At 41.2% G+C, this 18746-nt stretch overlaps 2 protein-coding genes across 6 annotated transcripts; both read left to right on the top strand.

Annotated features, from left to right (window-relative positions):
* The first annotated feature begins 1 nt into the window (after position 1).
* TRMT10C (tRNA methyltransferase 10C, mitochondrial RNase P subunit) lies at positions 2–4022 on the top strand. Of its 5 annotated transcripts, none has more exons than XM_065829374.2 (2): positions 2–84; positions 2502–4022. In XM_065829374.2, exon 2 carries the CDS (start codon positions 2533–2535, stop codon positions 3778–3780), a length of 1248 nt encoding a protein of 415 aa, XP_065685446.2. In that variant the 5' UTR covers positions 2–84; positions 2502–2532; the 3' UTR covers positions 3781–4022. The 5 variants fall into 5 exon arrangements, with proteins under 5 accessions (XP_065685446.2, XP_065685445.2, XP_065685444.2 ...); XM_065829373.2 differs by lacking the exon at positions 2–84 and adding an exon at positions 144–288; XM_065829372.2 differs by lacking the exon at positions 2–84 and adding an exon at positions 144–357.
* A 1910-nt stretch (positions 4023–5932) lies between these two features.
* On the top strand, positions 5933–17834 carry PCNP (PEST proteolytic signal containing nuclear protein). The gene is given in 6 exon segments (XM_065829379.2): positions 5933–5972; positions 5975–6034; positions 9659–9879; positions 11877–11951; positions 12317–12372; positions 13330–17834. Coding segments are annotated over 6 exon segments (567 nt in total). The 5' UTR covers positions 5933–5947; the 3' UTR covers positions 13460–17834.
* Positions 17835–18746: the final 912 nt, after the last annotated feature.

The following is an 18746-nucleotide window of genomic DNA, read 5'->3' as shown; positions in this document are numbered from 1 at the left end:
CAGCCAACGTACACTGTGCCGCGCCCGGACAGGAAGGCTCGGCGGATCGGCCCCTCCCTGCGCATGCGCAGGCTGCTCGCTGAGGTGAGGCGGGGGTGGCGGTGGTGGTGCTACAGGGTGGCCGTTAGTTCCGTGTGCCGCCCCGAGGCGTGCGGCTGCTCTCGTCCCGGGTGGGACGAGACGGAGGCCAGGCGGGCCGGAGCGCGGCCGGGGTCGGGCAAGTTGCGGTTGCAGCTGCTGGAAGGGGAGGCCTCTCCTGCCTCGTGCTTTCCGCCACCGGGGGTACCGGTGAGAGATTAACCCGGGGCGCCGGAGGTCCCCGTCATGCTTCTCTCCTCGTCCCGCCGGCGGTTCCAGGTGACCTTGGGAGCGCCCTCTCGCCTCCCCGCCGTGCCGCACAGAACGGCTTTCCTCGGCGGGCGCGGGTCGGGCCTGCGGCGCGGTGCCCCGAAGGCCGCGCCGGTGTCCCCGGGAGGTCTGTGGGGCGCAGCGCGGGGCCTTGGGACGTCGTGGTTCGGTTCAGTTGTGGGCTGGTTTAAAAGTCGTTAAGGAGCCGGTAGCGCCGCCCTCCCAGCAACAGCCGCGTCGCTGTTCACCCTGGTCTGGTCTGCTGCCCACAAGGCCTTTCAGCCCACGGCTTTACTGTGGCCAGGCCTGCGGACAGCCACGCGTGGGCATCTGTGCTGAGGAAAGCAGACGAATTATTTTGTCTCTGAAGTAACAGTGAAGTGCTTTCTGTGCCTGGGATTACAGTGAAGTCCTGCTAAAAACAAACAAACAAACAAAACCCCAAACATTAATCAGTTCTACAAATCTAGGTTCTTCAAAGACATTTAGAGCAATTCTTGCAGTAGTAACATGGCATGTTGGACATGGAAAGGCAACTTGGCTTTTATCAAAAGCTGTCATCAAGTGTTCAGGTTGTGTAAATCTGCCTTTCCACTATTGACTTAATTGAAGCTCCAATAACGTAAGTTAATTGAGGAACTGATCGCTTGATTTCTTCAAGTTCATAGAATGTAATTACAGTATCGTAAAATGTATGCCAGTTCATATAATGTTTCCTAATAATATACTGCTCTTTCTGTGAATCTCCATCTGGGCTTGTAAATGTGTGTATATATATTTATATATATACACAACACTAAAATTAGATTTAAGTTGTGCTTCTGTATATCAAATTGTTTTCAGGTGGTAAGTTATTAGGGAGATTCTGAATTTTGCTTTCAAGATTTGGAGCTAATTTTTACATTTTGGCTAAATCATGTTTTCTCAAATGTTGAAATGGCACTGATTTTGCTCAAGTAAGCGTGCATAGGACAAGGAAAATATTATGCATTCTTTGGTGGTTTTCATTCTACAGACCTTTTACATTTAAATGCAAGTGTGTATTAAATTAATGGGACTGTGTGTTTCATGTCCTCCGCTTTATGTGCCAACATCAACTTTACAGGAAATTTAGCAAAAAGAAAAAAGATGGTCTCTTCCTATACTAGTTGTTTTCTTCTTCCATCTCCTCTTCTAGGAGGTGTCCAGTGAATTGAGCATGAGAATTCATTTGGGTGGGATGACAAGTGGCTTTTTTTTCCTTTTTCCACCTCCTGGTTCGCTGTCCCTAAGATCAGTGCTCTGGTTTTGCTCATGAAGCAGCCATGTGAATGCTTGAACTGCTGAGGGAGCCAGAAACAAGGGGCTCAGGGGACATCAGAGTGCCTTCAATGGCTGTAGTGTTGGCTTAGCAAAACTATACCGTTGGTAGTTTCAGCAGTTCCGCTGACCTGCAATGTGGAAGGGCATAGAAGTGGAAAAACTATAGTACTGAAGTTTACAAATTGAGCTTTCCCAAAATACAATGATAAGAGCAAAAATGTGATACAGAGTTATTCAGATGATTTTACAAGATGAAGCATTTTTTCCGTTTTCACAGTATGGGTAAATTAGGTAGGCACCTCTGGACATGGATAAAAATATTTTTGGACTGCATGCAGCATTTTGCTTACTTTGACTGTGAAAGTTCTTACTTGTCATGATCAGAGGGCTGGAACACCTCTCCTATGAGGACAGGCTGAGAGAACTGGGGTGGTTCAACCTGGAGAAGAGAAGGCTCTGGGGAGACCTTATTCATGGCCTTTCAGTACTTACAAGGGACCTATAAAAGGATGGGGACAGACATTTTTGCACCTTTGAAGGTCCCTTCCAACCCAAACTATTATATGAATCTAATTTACGTAGATCGCAGAAAACACTTGAATGTTGTTTGACCACATTTTTAATTGCAGTGAGTGTAGCAGTTTTAAGCAGCAGAGCTATGTGTATTCACAGCAGTGCCACATACACTGCTGTATTTAGGAAACAGTAAAAAATAGTGGAAACGGGAATTTGTAATATTCTCCAAGAAGTAAGTTATTGTCTGTTAGTGTTACTAAAGGCGAAAATCTCTCTGTGCTTTCTTTATGATTTCTGACAACTTGTTTTTTTTCCCTCATATTGGTATTTTGCAGATAAGTGTTTGAACACGGCACGTGTCTAAGTATGCAGTCTGCTAATATGCTTCTGAAAAAAATTGTAAGAAGTTCTGTCCTTCCATTTGCTGCACAACATGGGATGAAAAAGGATTTCTTTCTACTCACTAGAACATTGAGTTTATCACTTTGCCTGAAGCAAGACAATTCATGCAATCCCACAGAAAAACTAGATTTAGATGCATGGAAGAAGGTAATGAAGTCTGGGTTGCAAGAAGAAGTCAGTGAGAAGGTCTCTGAGCATAGGGAGCTTTCCACTTTGACTGCTGCACGTGAGATTTTGGAGATGTGGAGACTAGCTGGCAGATTGGTTCCAGAAAGTATCAGTGAAGAACAGCTAAAAACCTTTATGGAATGTCCTTCCAAGTCAGCAAAAAAGAAGTATTTAAAATATTTGCATCTCAAAGAACTCCACAAGAAAAATGAGATAAGAAAGATGGAGGAGAAAAGGGAAAGGAGGCTGAAAACACAAGAGCAAGCTTCAAAACCTAATGAGACCAAAAGGAATTCATTCATATGTTTGTGGGCCAATGGTATGGACAGAGCATACAGTTGGAGGGTTGCTCAGTCTATGCTCTTTGGCCAACCTCTAGTATTTGACATGTCTTATGAAAAAGATATGTCCGTCCGAGAAGTTGCAAACACAGTGAGACAGATAGTGTTCAGTGAAGGCTGCAATCGAAAATCTGCAGATCCCTTCCACATCCACTTCTGTAACTTGAAAGATGACAGCCTCTATCATAGGGAATTTATCAGGCATTATAGCAAGTCATGGGACAAATTGCTTGTCACTGTAACAGAACAGTGCTACACAGAAATCTTTCCAAAGGAGAAGCTGATTTATCTGACTGCTGATTCTCCCAAAGTAATGAAAACATTCGATCACGATAAAATCTATATTGTTGGGTCAATGGTTGACAAGAGCATAAAAACAGGAGTCTCTTTAGCACGGGCAAAGCGACTGGGGCTGGAGACCGCGGCCCTTCCGTTGGAGAAGTACTTGCTTTGGAATACTGGTGCCAAAAATCTCACACTGGATCAAATGATGCATATTTTATTAACCCTGAAAGATACTGGAGACTGGAAGAAGGCTCTGGAATTTGTTCCAAAAAGGAAATACTGTGGATTCGTAAACAAGCCAGTGCATGAACTGAAAAAAACCTTAAACTTGATCAACACACTTAAACTTGGAAAGAGACAGGAAGAAGTAGGGAAGCAATTTGCCAAGAACTACTCAAAGAAGTTAACGCAAAAGTAGAGTGATGGAGAAGAGAATGATTTATTATGAACAAACTGTGCTCTTGAATGCTGCAGTTTTTTGGGACTCTTGGAACTGTATTGAGCTCTTTAAACATGACTTTGTTGGTTAATTTTGATCGTCGTTAGGGATTTTTTTTTTAACACCTTAGTATTCCAACTGTTTGAGTTTATTCAGACATTATCGAAATTCTGTAAGAGAAATGAGATAATTGGTTCTAAAAAACTACTCTGCACAAAGAATATCAGTCTGTTCAGTTGAATCATGCTGGGACAAGGGTAACTGTAACTGAAAGCAGAGGTGGTTCTTAAGAGAATACCTCAGTGGTTTGAGTTTGGAGGTGAAGGCCATCCACATTCTTACTCTAAAAGGTTACCTAAGAAGCAGCAGAATAGACATTTCCCCATGACTTCCTGAATCCTCTTTTGGTGTGTAGATGAATTGACTTTTGATAGTTGAACTAAAAACAAATGGTTAAAGCCCAGCACGAATTTGGGGAGTTGCATGATTTGTTTCCGGGTGCTCTGTCTGGTATGAATCAAGTGCCTGTTTGGAAGGAATAATCCAAATTTTCTTGACTCTGCCAAAAAAATACCTTATGCACTTCTATGCAAGACAGAATGCCTGTGTTTTCAGTCCATGTAACATAGATTTTCCAAAGTGCTGGAACTTTTGAGGTGATGTACAGTCCTATTAGTCAATAGTTAGAGGAGCAGAGAGCCTTGTAATGTTTCTTGCTGCTGAAAATATATTTATTGTGCTCTCTGTGAAATCCTGTGTTCATGCTGCAAGAGCTACAATGGCCGTGTTGTTTAGTACAGTTCTTACTGCTGTCTGCAGGAGGAGGAGGAGGAGGGATTTCTCCGTGTCTTTACAGGGACTTAAATCTTTTTGATTTAGTCTAGTTGACTGCCCTGATGCTTAAAGTCAGTGATGGCAGATGGTGGGTTTTGTCCTGAAAACTCAAAAACTATTGAGTGGGGAATGTAATTTTGAAGAGCAGGCTCCGAATGTACTTGGGGTTAGTGATGATCTGTTCCCTATTGTGAGGAGGGGTTGGAAGGCAGAGGATGCGCTACTGCTCTTCACCGCCTGGGAAGTGTGGGGGCCTCCAGGTGTGGAGAACCCCTCCCTGCTTTGGAGAAAGACCCGCTGGGCTGGGTGAGGGTGGACAGCACGCAGAGCTTCACCCCAGCGTGTAGGGGGCAGCCTCCCGGTGTCATGTTGAGCCCTTGGCTGTGAGGACTGGCTGTGGAGAGGGTGTGGCTGCCATGCTCAAACAGCCCCTATTTTCCTTATGTGGAGACAACATGGAGCTGTGCCTCCTGTTATTTGCTGTTTCTCCATAAAAATGGCCTCTCCTGATCTGGAAACTGGCTTTTGCTTTGGGGAGGGGGAAAAAAATGACATCATTGCTCACTTGAGCTCAGGTTGGTGAAACATTAAAGCCCAACTCGTGTGAGGAGGGCTGAGGGATCTGGGGCTGTTTATTGTGGAGAAAAGGAGCTAAGGGGAGATCTTATCGCTGTCCACAACCACCTGAAAGGAGGTTGTAGCATGGAGGGAGTTGGTCTCTTCTCCCAAGTAGCAAGTGACAGGACAAGAGGAAATGGCCTCACGTTGTGCCAGGGGTGTTGAGATTGGATATTAGGAAACATTTCTTCACAGAAGGGGCTGTCAGGCATTGGAACAGGCTGCCTAGGGAAGTAGTGGGGTGGCCATCCTTGGAGGTGTTTAAAAGACGCAGAGACGATGTTCTTAGGGACATGGTTTAGTGCCAGTTAGGTTATAGATATACAAACACTCGATGATCTTGAGCGCCTCTTCCAACTGAAACTACCACGATTCTGTAAACCACGAGCGGCGCCAGCGAGCACGACAGCTCCCAGCGCTGCCTGCGGACGCGGTTCACCTGAGCATCGGTGACGCGGGGCTTCGGCGTGAAACGTCTGAGGGGCGGGGGTGGTAACATTGAGCCTCCACCCCCAATCCCGCGGAAAGGTCTCCGCGGGCGCGGCACCGCACCACTCGCCCTTGGCGCCCGGGCCTACTCGCGTCATTCCCGCTGCGCCGTGTGGACGGCGTGGCCGCTCTAGCCTCCGCCCGCGCTTTCTCTATGGTCGGGGGGAGGGCTGAGAGGGGGGGGCGCTGCGGTGGGCCGACGCGCATGCGCGGCGCGGGAGGTGGAGGCGGGGGAAGATGGCGGACGGCAGAGCTGAGGGGAAGAAGGCGAAGCGGCCGCAGCCCGGAGGAGGTGAACATGTAGCGCCTCTCGCCGCGTAGCTACGGGGTGGGCAGGGGGCCCGGGCCTGTCTCCCGGGGGAGTGTGGGGGGGTCCAGAAGCGGCGTCCCCGGCCGGGCAGGCCTGAGCTGGGCCGTGGCTGGCGCTGCAGGGAGAGGGGGTGGCCCGGGCCTGGGCGGGCTGCGCTGGAGGAGAGGCCGAGGTCTGGGCCTGCTGTTCTCACGCCTGAGGGTTAGCCTCAGCCTTACAGGAGTTTTTTTTTAAAGTAAATTAACAGCTTTTCCTTGTCCACCTGAATGTGTTCACTCTCTGTCAAAAAAAAAAAAAAATCTATATATATTTATACGAAATACTTTTGCCGTGTATTGAGAGAAATTTGACTGTTGCTTCTGGTAAGGATGAAGACAACGCCGTAAAGATTAGCTGTTAGCAGCTGTGGTACCTTTTTTAAAATGGGTACAGTGAGTGTTCCTTATCTGCTGTTTTAAGCATCCTGGGTTTTTTTGCTTGGCAGCAATCTGCAAGTTTTCTGTTTGGTTTTATCTTGTTTATATTATGACTGGACATTCCTGTCATATTCTGTACTACTTATTATCAGTTCTCCTAAAGTTTTTAATAATATATTTCATTACTTCTTTCTTCCTCTGACTTAAAATTGAGAAGACAGTGCCTTTGCAAAGATGAAGCTTCCCTTGTTGGTTTTCTTTTTGTTTTTTTTTTTTGATCTGTTGAAAGGTTAAATCACACTTGTAAACCAATTAGGATAGACTCACCAGTGAATATTATTTCTGATTAATCACTAAAATATGAACAGTTGCCTGTGGACTTGATTTTAGGTAGCTCCTTGATTCTTAGTACTCTGGTTTTTGGTTGTGGTTTTTTTTTTTTTTTTTTTGGTCAATTGGTTTGGTGTATTGGAGGTTTGTGTGTGTGTGTGGTGTTGTTGTTTGTTTGTTTGTTTGTTTGGGTTTTATTTTGTACCAGTAATACTGTAACTGGGCAGCATCAGTATATCAGGTATCCATACCGTCTTCTTTACTGTTTGATGGGCTGGAACATGATCTTAATGATTTGCCCTAAGAAAGGATAATTACTCCCTGATTTTTGAGAACAATTTAGAGTGTTCAGCTTTTGCCAAGATCAGTGGGGTTTACCTTGAAGTTAACTTAGTTGTGAATGGTTTGTTCCCACCACCACCAATGGTCGCACTCCCAAGGGCAAGAGATCCTGAAGTGCTGTGCAAGTAGTGCTGTCAGTATTGTTACTTAAACCACCTAGATAGTGGAAGTCATCCACTTAAATAATCCTTATTCATACTCAAGAGAAAAACTAATCTGTGAAATAGGGCAGCTTTTTGGTACTGTGATTCATGAAAAGCACCCTGGTCAGACTAGTTTTCAAAATAGTACTGGTGTTTTGTGTAGGTGAAGTGTGACCTCCTTGACATCGCTAGGAAATAATAAAGAAGCCTTAATGTCTTGAAAAATATGTACGTGTTGGCATGGGAGATGGGAGAGACCTGTTTAATGGATAATATATGTCTGCATTTCTAACTGTTTCCTGCAGAAATAGAACACCACGACATCTTGGTTCCCACCTACCCTAATTGTCCTACACCCTTTATAGCTCCTTCAGGAATTAAGCGTATTTCTTTCAGCAATCTACTGTTCGTCCCAAGTGTAGCGTAGTAGAAGTAACATTCAGAATCCTGTGACTCTAGGAGCTAATTTTGAGAGAGAAGCTATCTAATATTTTGGTGAGAAAACAGGTGTGGATAGATTGTATTAGACTTCATCTCATCTCATGCCTAGCAATATTCTAGAATTTCCAGTCAAAAGAAGTTAGCTGTAGTGTAATTAGCTTCCAGCTAGCATTAGCTTAGGAAACTGGACTGTTCCAGTGTGCCCTGAGATATAGGCTGCTGTGGATTTTGTACCTTATAAAAAAGATGACATTTAGGCCCATCGTTCTAACACTTTGAAGGCAAATGAATCTTCTACCTACCCTCAAATCACCTTACAGTGTCTAGTGTACCTAGACTGGACTTAAAATTGAATATTCTGTGTAATGTGATTTCGTAGACTAGCAGTGAAGAGCTTCTCATAGCCTTCCAGACTGTTGTTTGGGAAACTGCTAAGACAGCAAGCAGTACCCAAGGCCACTTGTGTAAATTTTGCTTGTTTCCCTTTACTCCTTTGTTTGTCACTTTTATATCTATATTTTCTGGGTCAAATTTCTAGTGGTGTGGATTAGTACCATTTTTAATAGAGTGAAACTGATGAAAGTGTTTGTGTGGGTTTTTTGTGTGTTTTGGTTTGGGTGGGAGGTTTGGGGGTGATCTGCCGTGTTTCCAAAAGTGAATAATAAATCCATTTTTGTTCCAGTCACTTATTATCTTGATGGCTAGAAAATGGGGTAGAAAGGGTATGTTCTACTGCTTATGGTTTGCGAAATAGCAGGAAAAAAATATATATAGATGATGTCCCTATTTTTTCTTTCTCCTGATATTTGCTTCCCTTTTTTTCCCCCTCAGAGCTACAGTATTGTTGACTCCCAGTTCAGACTAGCTTCTCTACCGTTGCTCTATCTGACTTAATAGCTTTTTGCTGTTAAGAGAGCAGTGCAAAGAGCTTTCTTCCCTGCTGGTCTCAATTCACTGTGCATGGAGGGTCCTGTTCTCTACTATGATATAATGAGGAACTGGTGCTAGCTCCAGTTTTTCTTATACAGATAGTATGAGCACTTTCCCGGCCATTCCCCAATGCATGTTTTTTTTTGTTGATGTTGTTGTTTGTTGGTTTTGTTTTGTTTTGTTTTCCTTCTGCTACTGCAGTGATTTGCTCATTGCAGCAGCAGAGAAATGTATTTTTGCTGAAGCATTTACTATGTTCAGTATGGGTTTTCCAAGGACGCCTTTGTCTCTTGGTGTAGCTGAAGAAGCTGAGTGTATAGGAATGAAAATGTGATTTGAGTGATTTTTTTCTCTGTGGATCATTGTTCAGCTGTTATGTTTTACTTGACTTTATACAAAACCAGAAAAGATGAAATCTATATATATGTTTTTCTAGTGCTGGTTCCTTCCTCAAGCAGAGCTGGGCAGATTTATTACAGATGAGATGTGGACAAGCAATGACTTGAAACATGATTGAGACAGCCGGCCTCACTGTAGTCACTTCCATGATTTTAGAGTTGTGCCAGACAAGCCTAGAGACTGGCGTGGACATGTGTTTGTAGAAATTGAGTAAAATTAATTTTAACTTAGATTATCTACTCTAGATTTGGAATTGGGATTCCAATTATGAGAGCTTATCTATGACAACTTAAAACCTTAAAAGATTTAGTCATCTACATTTAATTTACTACATGAACTTTGACTTCCGTACTAAATAAAGAGATGATGCTTCAAGATTGTTTTCCTGGCTCATACACAAGAAGTTCTTTACAAGTAGTGGAGTGCTTGCAGTTTCTTCTTCTCTTTGTGTTTTGCTGTCCACTAAATGTACCTTGGTGGAAACTGCTGTCACTAAAATCACCTTACCTATTGCATCCAAAGTATAATGCTTTTTGAGGTTGCTGCTCCCATCAATCTGCTCAGTAAAAATAGCTCATCTTGGTAAGTTGTTTCGACTTCACCAGGACCTGAAGAAGAGGCAGAAAAACCTGTGAAAACTAAGACTGTTTCTTCCAGTAATGGAGGAGAAAGTTCGAGTCGCAGCGCAGAGAAACGGGCAGCTAATGAAGAAGCTGAAGACTTCAACACAAAGCCTGCTCCTGCCAAAATGTCCAAGTTTGGATTTGCCATAGGCAATCAGACAGCAAAGAAGGCATCTGCAATATCCATCAAACTAGGAGCAAATGTAAGTTGTCTGGGGGCTTTTAATTTTAGGGCAAGTAAGGCAAAGGGGGAAGTACTTTGGGAAGGCTTCCTTGTAGATGGAAAGCCTTGAATTACATGGGAGTAACTTGGATAAAGTTTGAGAAGGCATTGCAAGGCCAGCTAGTCATGCATGTGTAAGTACTTCAAGGTGATTAATACTGGGTCGCTTCTCTCAGGAAGCACAGATGTAAGATGTGATTGAAATGAACTGTAGATATGTGAATGTACAGAATAATTTGGTAATGATATTTGATAAGTCTGGAATAATTTCCTGAGGGAAATAAGCAGACGTGTTAAACTGTTCAGGCTATTTTGAAATGGGTGCTGGGAGCTTTATCGCATTGGATGCTTAAAGCTACAAGAATGCAAATACTGTCCTAGATGGCTTAATAGGTCATCTTCCCCTCCAAAGATCTTATTTTAGTGTGGGGAGGTATGACTGATTTTTCATGACTTTGCTTGTTCTTTGCAAGGTCAGTACGATTCATTTATACTGTATGCATGAGATGAGGCTTCATTACATAGGTTTCTAAGAATTCTGATTCCCTTTATTGTCCAGTACAACGTATCCTTGTGCATGTTCAGATGTGAATCTGATGCTTCTCTTTACTACCGAAGTAGTCCTCTACTGGCTTTGGCAAGGACAAGCCAGATGCTGCCTCTCTATTTAATACAGTTCATTTACACTTCCCACGTACCACTGTAATGGATACATTAAAAATCCTTTTCTGGATTAAATTCAAACAGTGATAGTGAAAGTCTTGCAGCTGCAATGCCAGCATTTTAGAGAACTGCAAAAGATGAAGAGAGTGATCTCTTATTTTGAGATGGGAGGGAGATGTGGGCTGACAGCATTCTAGGGTATAAATGCAATCAGGTCAGCTCAGACTTTGGAAAAATTGACAAAGCTGCCTTCTCTGAGCCATTAGCGAGCTCTGATTTCTCATGTAGAAAGATACTTCCAGTGGCAATAAATTTGGCTCAGGATTTCTGGCTCACTGAATTTAGTGGGTGACTGACAGTGCACCGAATTGGACAGTGCTGGAAATTATCTTGTTTCCTTTTAGTCATTTTTACTCCCTTAGTATGTTACCTGTTCCTGTGGAGCTGATGCTTAAATTGCACAATATTTATACATTATACCCTATTGGTGAGGAATAGCTGTAGACAGTTGCATAAGGGCTCTGCTGCAGTATCAACTTTGAAACCATGAGTGTATATGAAATAATTGCCAGTAAAGTCAAAATGGAGGAAGCACTTTATATGATTGATTTAAGTAATTGGTAGTAATGTAGAAGCAAACTGTTACTGATGACTCAATACTTTCTTAGTGGTGTTGAAGTTAATCTTGGTATCTCTGCTGTGTTAAATGTAACAGTTGCGACTTTGATAACTTCTTACGCTTCAAATAGAGGAAGGTATTTATTGGAAATCAAAATAATACTTTTTAAAGGACACATATAAATCAAACTGTGCGATGCATGCTGATGCTAGTTTAAAAGTGTTGCATTGTTTTAAGCCAGAAAGCTGTTATCTTGTTAAAAGACAATAAAATAAATATATTCATCTGCCTGGCATTGATGGATAAGAATACTCCAGAAGAATAATGGAAACAGTGACATAGTAAAATTTTGAATACCACAACTTATTCAGATTCTGATTCAATTGTTCATGTCATGCACCAGTGGCTGCATAACCCTGCAGTGTGCTAGAAAGTTAAGACTTATTTGTGGGGAATTGTAATATGAGAGCACTCAGCTTGCTTTACAGAGTGTATCTTGCACAAATGAGCAGCCGTTTTCTTTTTTCCTTAAAGAGAAACCTTTATCTGCTTCGCTCAGACAAAATCACTTTTCCCCGTCATTGCCCCTTTCAGTGAAGATTTGTGACTTTGTTTTATGAAAATATTTAAAATACCAGGGGTAGCTTTTTTTGAGTTAGAAGACTTACTTTACTTATGCATTTGTTTTTTTTCAGAAGCCTAAAGAGCCTGTTCCAACTCTTGCTCCAAAAACCCTTTCCGTAGCAGCAGCTTTCAATGAAGATGAAGATGTGAGTAATAAGCCAGTGATAACACAATTTAAAGTACCATTGGTGTGGGATAGAGGTAGGCAGAGAGACAGGGTCATTTAAAGTTCTATACATAAATGTCATGGATTTTCAATCCAGAAACATCTTGTCTTTCTATTTAAGAATGTACAGCTTTGTAGCTCTGTGTTGGTTCAAGAAATTATTAAGGTGCTGATAATTTTTGGCAGAAAATGAGATGCACAACATAATTTGAATTAGTGGTTGCTTTCTCTGAGCTTGATAGTTTGCTTTCCTGTAGGGCTGTAGTCCATATTTTATGTTGTCAGGCATTTGAAATGCTTGAAAGATAATGCCCAGCCATGCTTTAACCTCCTTTCTCTCTGTAGAGCGAACCAGAAGAAATGCCGCCAGAAGCCAAGATGCGCATGAAGAACATTGGAAGGTAAGTCAGCATTTAGCTATGGTTTGGAGAAGGGTCGGTGCATGAGAATATCTCCTCCAGCACAAGTCAGATCTTGCAGGTGATTTAGAAATACAGGAAGATAGAATCGGTTCAGGAGTTTTTCTCCAGAAACAAGACAGTTTTAATACTGATACGTTCAAATGTTTCAGCTGTAGGTTAAAAGTAGTACATTTACATTTGCACTTTGGATCTTATTTGCCTCCGTTCTGAGGAGGAAATTGATTCTATATGAAATAGAAGTTTGTTTTCTTCTTGGAAAAGGTCATAGGTGGGAGTTCTTGCTTGGTGCTAAATTTTATAAAATGGAGAACTAGAAAAATACAAATTGGCCTGAAGTAGGGTAGTCTGGTCAGATTTTTAAACTCCCGTGCAAGGGAAAGATTAGAATAATCTCTTTCAGAATGACAAAGAATAAATGCTTGTTTACTTTTAAAACAAATATATAATTCTTCTGCTTGCTACAAATTTGAGACAGTATAGGGCCAATCCTAAAATAAATAGGAACATTTTCAAATGAGGCTTCCCTTAAATTAGGGATTAAATTTGAGCATATATATATTTAAAAGGTGCTTATGATAGACTGCTTTTAAAGTCAGTCCCCTGAAGGCTCACTACTGTTCAGTGGGGTTTTTTGTCTCCAGTAGCAAATTTGGATCCTCAGTCCTCAATAGGCCTTACAACAAATTCTTTGCAGCTGGCAGCAGTTACTGCCACTCCCACCTTCTCTGAGGCCCCATCTCAGGGAGTGTTACAGAGAGGTCAGTTCTGTGGCCAAATTACAGTTACTGATAGTGAGGACTCCTGATGTAATGGAAAGAAACGTGTGGTAGTTTCTGGTGGGAGGTTGGACTTGAAATTGGTGTATTCAGGGTCATATTGCACAAACTGCTATAGTTGAGCTGACTTTTTCAACTCCTCTTGTTTTACTTTTCACAGGGATACACCAACCTCAGCAGGACCAAATTCCTTCAATAAAGGAAAGCATGGTTTTTCTGACAACCAGAAGCTATGGGAACGAAATATAAAATCTCATCTTGGAAATGTCCATGACCATGAAAATAACTAAATGATGTGGTTGAGAGTCGGGTGTTTGGGGGGAGGGGAGGGTGTAACGTTAAAGGAACAGTTTCCTTTTTTAAGAATGGTATGCCTATCTTTGGAGCCACTTTTTTAAGATTTTGAGTGGTACACTAATAACTGAGTTTGAAATTAGAGGTAATTTATGTTTTGTATACAGATTTCAAGGCGTTTGCTAATTTTGTAGTTCCATGTGATTAGTTCAAAAGGTTACAGATAATAAAGAAATTAGAGTGGTACCTTTTTAAGATTTTTTTTTTTTTTTTTTGGGTCAGTAGTTAAGGTGGATAAAAAAGGTTACTGTCTCTTTAATCAGTTTAACATTGAATGCTCTTGCATTCTTATTTCTGGCTCCCTCTTCATAACAGGAGAAACAGTTGACTCCTAGGAATACTGCTAAAGAGAGTGAGCATTGTCTTGTGCTAGAAGTGTTACTGGACTATTAATTTGAATATAAACTTATGCAGGAAATAGTAGGAACCTGTTTGTTTTGTTTTGTTTTTTTTCTCCCTGCAGTCACCTTTTGTTAAGTCTCTGCAAACTAGGAATTATGTTGCTCTGAGTGGCTCTGGTTACTTAGCTCTAATTTTGTTTAAAACTTCATGTAGGATATGTAACCCTCTGTGGCCTGTTTCATCCTAAGGAAATGGGCTTTGTCTGTATATTAGATACAGTCTGTAAAGAATATTCACTGCAAAGGTAAATCAGTATTTTCACTGTGCTCCTCTTAAATCATTAGCCTTGAGTAGTGCTTGTTAGCATTTCCTCGTGGTACACAAAAGCCACCACCAAAAAGACAAGCTAATGTACGTTAAGCTTCATGTTTGGTTGGAATATTTTTCTTTACTATGCCTAGAAGGAATAAAAGCCACACCAAAAATCAGTAACTCACTGCTTAGGTATGAAAAATCTCAGATGCACTTTCCCTGTCTTGCCATTTAAAACAAAATGCTTTGATGCCTGTGACTCGGTGGACACTATCAGGTTAAAGAAGAATACTGTATTTGCAGTCCTAACTCTTCTAACAAGTGCCAGCTTCAGAAATAAAACCTTTTCCTACCTGCCTGCATTTTGCATTTTCAACAGTGACATTAGTCTGGTCAATTTAATTGCCTAGCTTTCATACTGCAGAACAGTGCTGTAGGATTTCAAACCTAGTAACAACTGTCTAAATTTCAGTCTAATTTAGGTTGCATATTTTAAAAATGTTTTACTAGCAGAACTGGTTATACAGAAAGTTGTCACCAGCAACAACACCCTCCCACCCCCCCCAACCATGCATAAGATTCTTTATAAACTCTAATACCTGATAATGTCGACCACTAAATTAATTGCATCCTGGAACTGGTCATAGAATTAAATATGTTAATTGCTTTCATCCTCTCTTTAAAACCTTTCTTTATGCTAAAGTTGAACCTGCAAGTGCAGAAAGGAAAGTGCATCTTGAAGTCTGTTTTTTTTATTATTATGATTTTAGGAAAGCTCTGACCACTTAGACTTTTGAGTTTGTAAGTTCTAAAAAATATTTTTTTGTATTTTTGTATTGTATGTGTAATCTTTTTTCTTTTGAAGTCTGATGCAGTTGAATACCTGTAACTATTTTCTTTAAAAGCCTTGTTATAAACGTACCATAAAAACATATACATTATTTTTTTTTTTCCATAGCAGAAACTTTTGGTTTATTTTAAAAACAAAACACACTTTCAAAATTGACTTTCGGGACTTCCAAAACTGATTTGGGCATTACTGGAACTCAGCAAGGCAAGATGAAGCATTTACTTTTTACTTATTTTTATCATGTTGTTATGTTTGTTGAAATAAATGCCTTTTAGATAGTGGTAATTCATAGTGAATAACTATTCTATCTTGCTCCTTAGTAGTGACTTGATACTGTCTCAGTCACTTGTGTTAGGAAAAAGCAGAAGGGAACTTTGAGTAAGAATAAGAGAATGATTTTGAGGTCTTTTTTAGTTAACCTGCCACCGGTTATGTCTTCCACATCTTTGGCTGAAGGAGACATGAATTTCAACAGAATTTCCTGGTACTTCAGAATCCTTTCGGAAGCTGCTAGGCCAGAATAACCTAGGAAATAACCTTCCGTACAAGTGAGAGAGCAGAAGTTATATTTACCTTACTTACTCCCATGGTCAATAAATGTAATCCCAGACCTTAAGAGAAACTGCAGCAGCTTCTAGGTCTCAGCTGAAGGTGAGCAGAGATCCTGCGTAATTTGATGTATAAGTTCTGTTCCTTCTCAGTGCTTCAAGGAAGAAAATCGATCAGGATGGCCTAAATCCATGCAGGACTGAGTGCCCGACAAGCATGATCTTGTAGCTACAAGGGTGTCTGCTGGTGTTTGGTTCTTTCCTACAAGTGGCAGATATTAATCTGAAAAGAATTGTCACAGCACATGTTAGGTAGAACTTCACTTTGAAGTTTAGCTTTTTATTAAAATAGTCATGTCATGGTCTTCACGTGCAGATAGTCTGAGGGAGTGGAGGGTATGTGTTTTTTTGTTGTCGTTTTTATAAGAATATTTAGGAATCCTAAAACTCCTGGTAAAATACCTGATTCAGCTCTCTTAAGTGCTTCCAGGAGATATGCTGAAACCTTTAGCTGCTTAGTATAACAAGGTATGTATACCTATCAGTGGTTGAAATGTCTGTCCATGTAACTTGTGCAGTTTTATCTCTGAAGACTTACACTTGCTTAGCAGTAAAGCTTTACTGAGCACCTGAGCAACTTGAAAAGCATTCAAGACATTAGGTGAAGATTATAGTTATGCAGTAACCTCCTCTGTGCTACCCTGCAGCTAGGCTGCTTTTGAGCCTGCTGGGTTGTGAATGGATCCAAACTCATCTAATGCTACCTATATTAAAATAGTTTTTAAAAGCTCCCCAAACCAGTGCAGTCAGCTACTAGGGGTAGTGTTTCAGGCAGTCCTGGTTGTAACGACTTACACACCTAATTTAATTCCTTTAAAAGCATCAGAGGTGCACTGTCCAGATTCTCAGAATCTCTATTTCATTGGCAAAAAGAAATATCCAACCAGCCTGTCTGTAAGGTAAACTGATGGATGCTATTTTAATTTAATGGGCTTGCTCCTGTGCTGTAGATGACCCAATTGCAGTACTCAGCCAACTTTGACAAAATGAACTGTCACGTCCTAATGACTACCACAGCACCAGCCACAGCTGCTTTCAGGCCTGTTGGGCTTCATCTCTGCATCTGCCAGGTGTGTAGAGTATCCATTTGTCAGAACCCACACAACTGCACTGAGCTTGGGGTGCTGGGACTGGCTTTCCCAAAGCTTGCTTTCTGAGGAGACATGGAGGAATAGTCACCTTTTGAGATGACAGTGGCTTCTGCCTCCTGAAGAGGCAAACTGAGGTTTTAAACTATTGGAAATCACTGGTTTAACTAAAACTCTTGCTAGGCTGCTGTAAGAAGATAAATATGTGTGAAGAAGCAACAGAATTTCAAGAAGGCTTTTTATCTGTGTGGTTAGTAGCCTTAAAAGGTGTTCTGCAAAAAGAGATTTTTAAATTTTTTGATTAATTAGAAAATTATAAATTGAGGAATGCTGAGTAGTTCTGTCCTTAAGATACTGAAGGAAAGGTTACATTCAAAAATCACCATAATTTGTCTGGTTCCTCTGCCAAGAGACACTAGAGCACCGTAAAAATTGAACTACTAGCAATTAACTTTTTTAGTTTATCCTATGAACACCTTCCTTATTTTTCCAATTAACGAAGGGATCTCCTACTGTTCTCTCATTTTGATGTACTGGCATCTTAAGAACTATATAGTGCTTACCTGGGAAAGCTGCTTGTGTTTAATAATTTGGAGCTATTGCCTCAGGGTAGATGCATAGTTGTCCATAGAATTAAAAACATGAAGTGTTACACTTGAACTCTGTACATAGCATGTTAAATTTCCGTTTATGAACTTCCATTTAAAAGCCTGGAGTGGTGGGACTCCAAGCAAGATTTAGTTACCAAAGCAAACCTTTAAACTCTGCAGTGCACACTTTTTGCAGTATGGATACATACATGCTGGCTACCCTTTAGAGTGGGGAAGAGTGGCAGTGACTGTCACAGCTACCAGTTCGAGTATGTACTTTTTTGATTCAGTGGCATACAGTGAGACCTTAGAAAGCTTTGCTAATCTCATGACTTACTTCTTAAATTTGGTTCTTGGGATTGGATATCCTGATGAGACAGATGCACAAATGAAGTGTTTCTGGTTTTGTAGCAAGAGCTCCACTGAAACTTGATGTCATGAGCTTATGTTTGTTTTCCTTGGAGTACAAGCATATTAATTTAAGGTAATGCAAGTCATAATAAAAACATAATTTATCTCTCCTTTCTCCCCCAGCTTTCCATAATTTGTGAACATAGCAGTTGCACATAAAGTGTTGGCTGATGCTCAGTAGCTCGTTATAAAATGATAATTCTACCTTTGATTTTGTGAAAGAATTGTGGTAGCCTTTTATATTCATATGCACACTAGCCTCCACAATATAGAATTGTAGGCACGGAATAGAGCAGCGTAGCTTAAAGAGTAATTGTGAAACTAGCATATGTCTTTGGCTGTGCTTGATTTTTGTTACTCAGATGCTTGTTTAACACAGTCCTACTCACATGTAAAATATAAGAAGAACTTGGGCTATTACACATCTAGAAGCACTGAAGAAGTTAATAGTGCTGTTACCACTGGTAAGGCAGGGCACTTTACCTAAAACAAGAAATTCAGCCCTCGGGACACAACTTTATTCATGGAGGTGCAAGACAAACTTCCTGAGAAGTCCCTTCAAAGTCACGGTAGACTCAGAAGCATATTCCCCGACAGCCCTGTGCCTGAGAGGGCAATTAGTGACTTGGGGCTTCTTGTCCTCAGTAGCTGGAACTTGTCTGCATGAGAGCAGGTCCCAGTAAAAAGAGTTGCTTGACAGGTGCTCAGTTCCCACCACAGCATTAAGACTGGCTCCTGGATGCTATAATATTAAATGTATATGCAGCTCCAATGCTGTAAAAATTCATGGCTGCTCCTTTAACACCCAAGAATGACATGGTTCTAGCTCCAGTAGAAACAACGGGGCGAAAAAACATCCAACATGTGACTTTGCCATTTTTCATCTATAAGTTGCATGCCTGTTGAACAGCAGTTGTTTGGCCTTTCTGCAACATTGACATTGCCTTGAAGTTGTTCCAACAGCAAATGGAAAGGCAGAGGATGCTGTTCCCTTCAGTCCTGGACCTGAAGACAACTACACA

The sequence above is a fragment of the Patagioenas fasciata genome, chromosome 1 (genome assembly GCF_037038585.1).
Source record: "Patagioenas fasciata isolate bPatFas1 chromosome 1, bPatFas1.hap1, whole genome shotgun sequence".
In the NCBI taxonomy this organism is placed as follows: Eukaryota; Metazoa; Chordata; class Aves; order Columbiformes; family Columbidae; genus Patagioenas; species Patagioenas fasciata.
The sequence above is the reverse complement of the archived record's forward strand: the minus strand, read 5'-3'. Positions and strand labels throughout refer to the sequence as shown.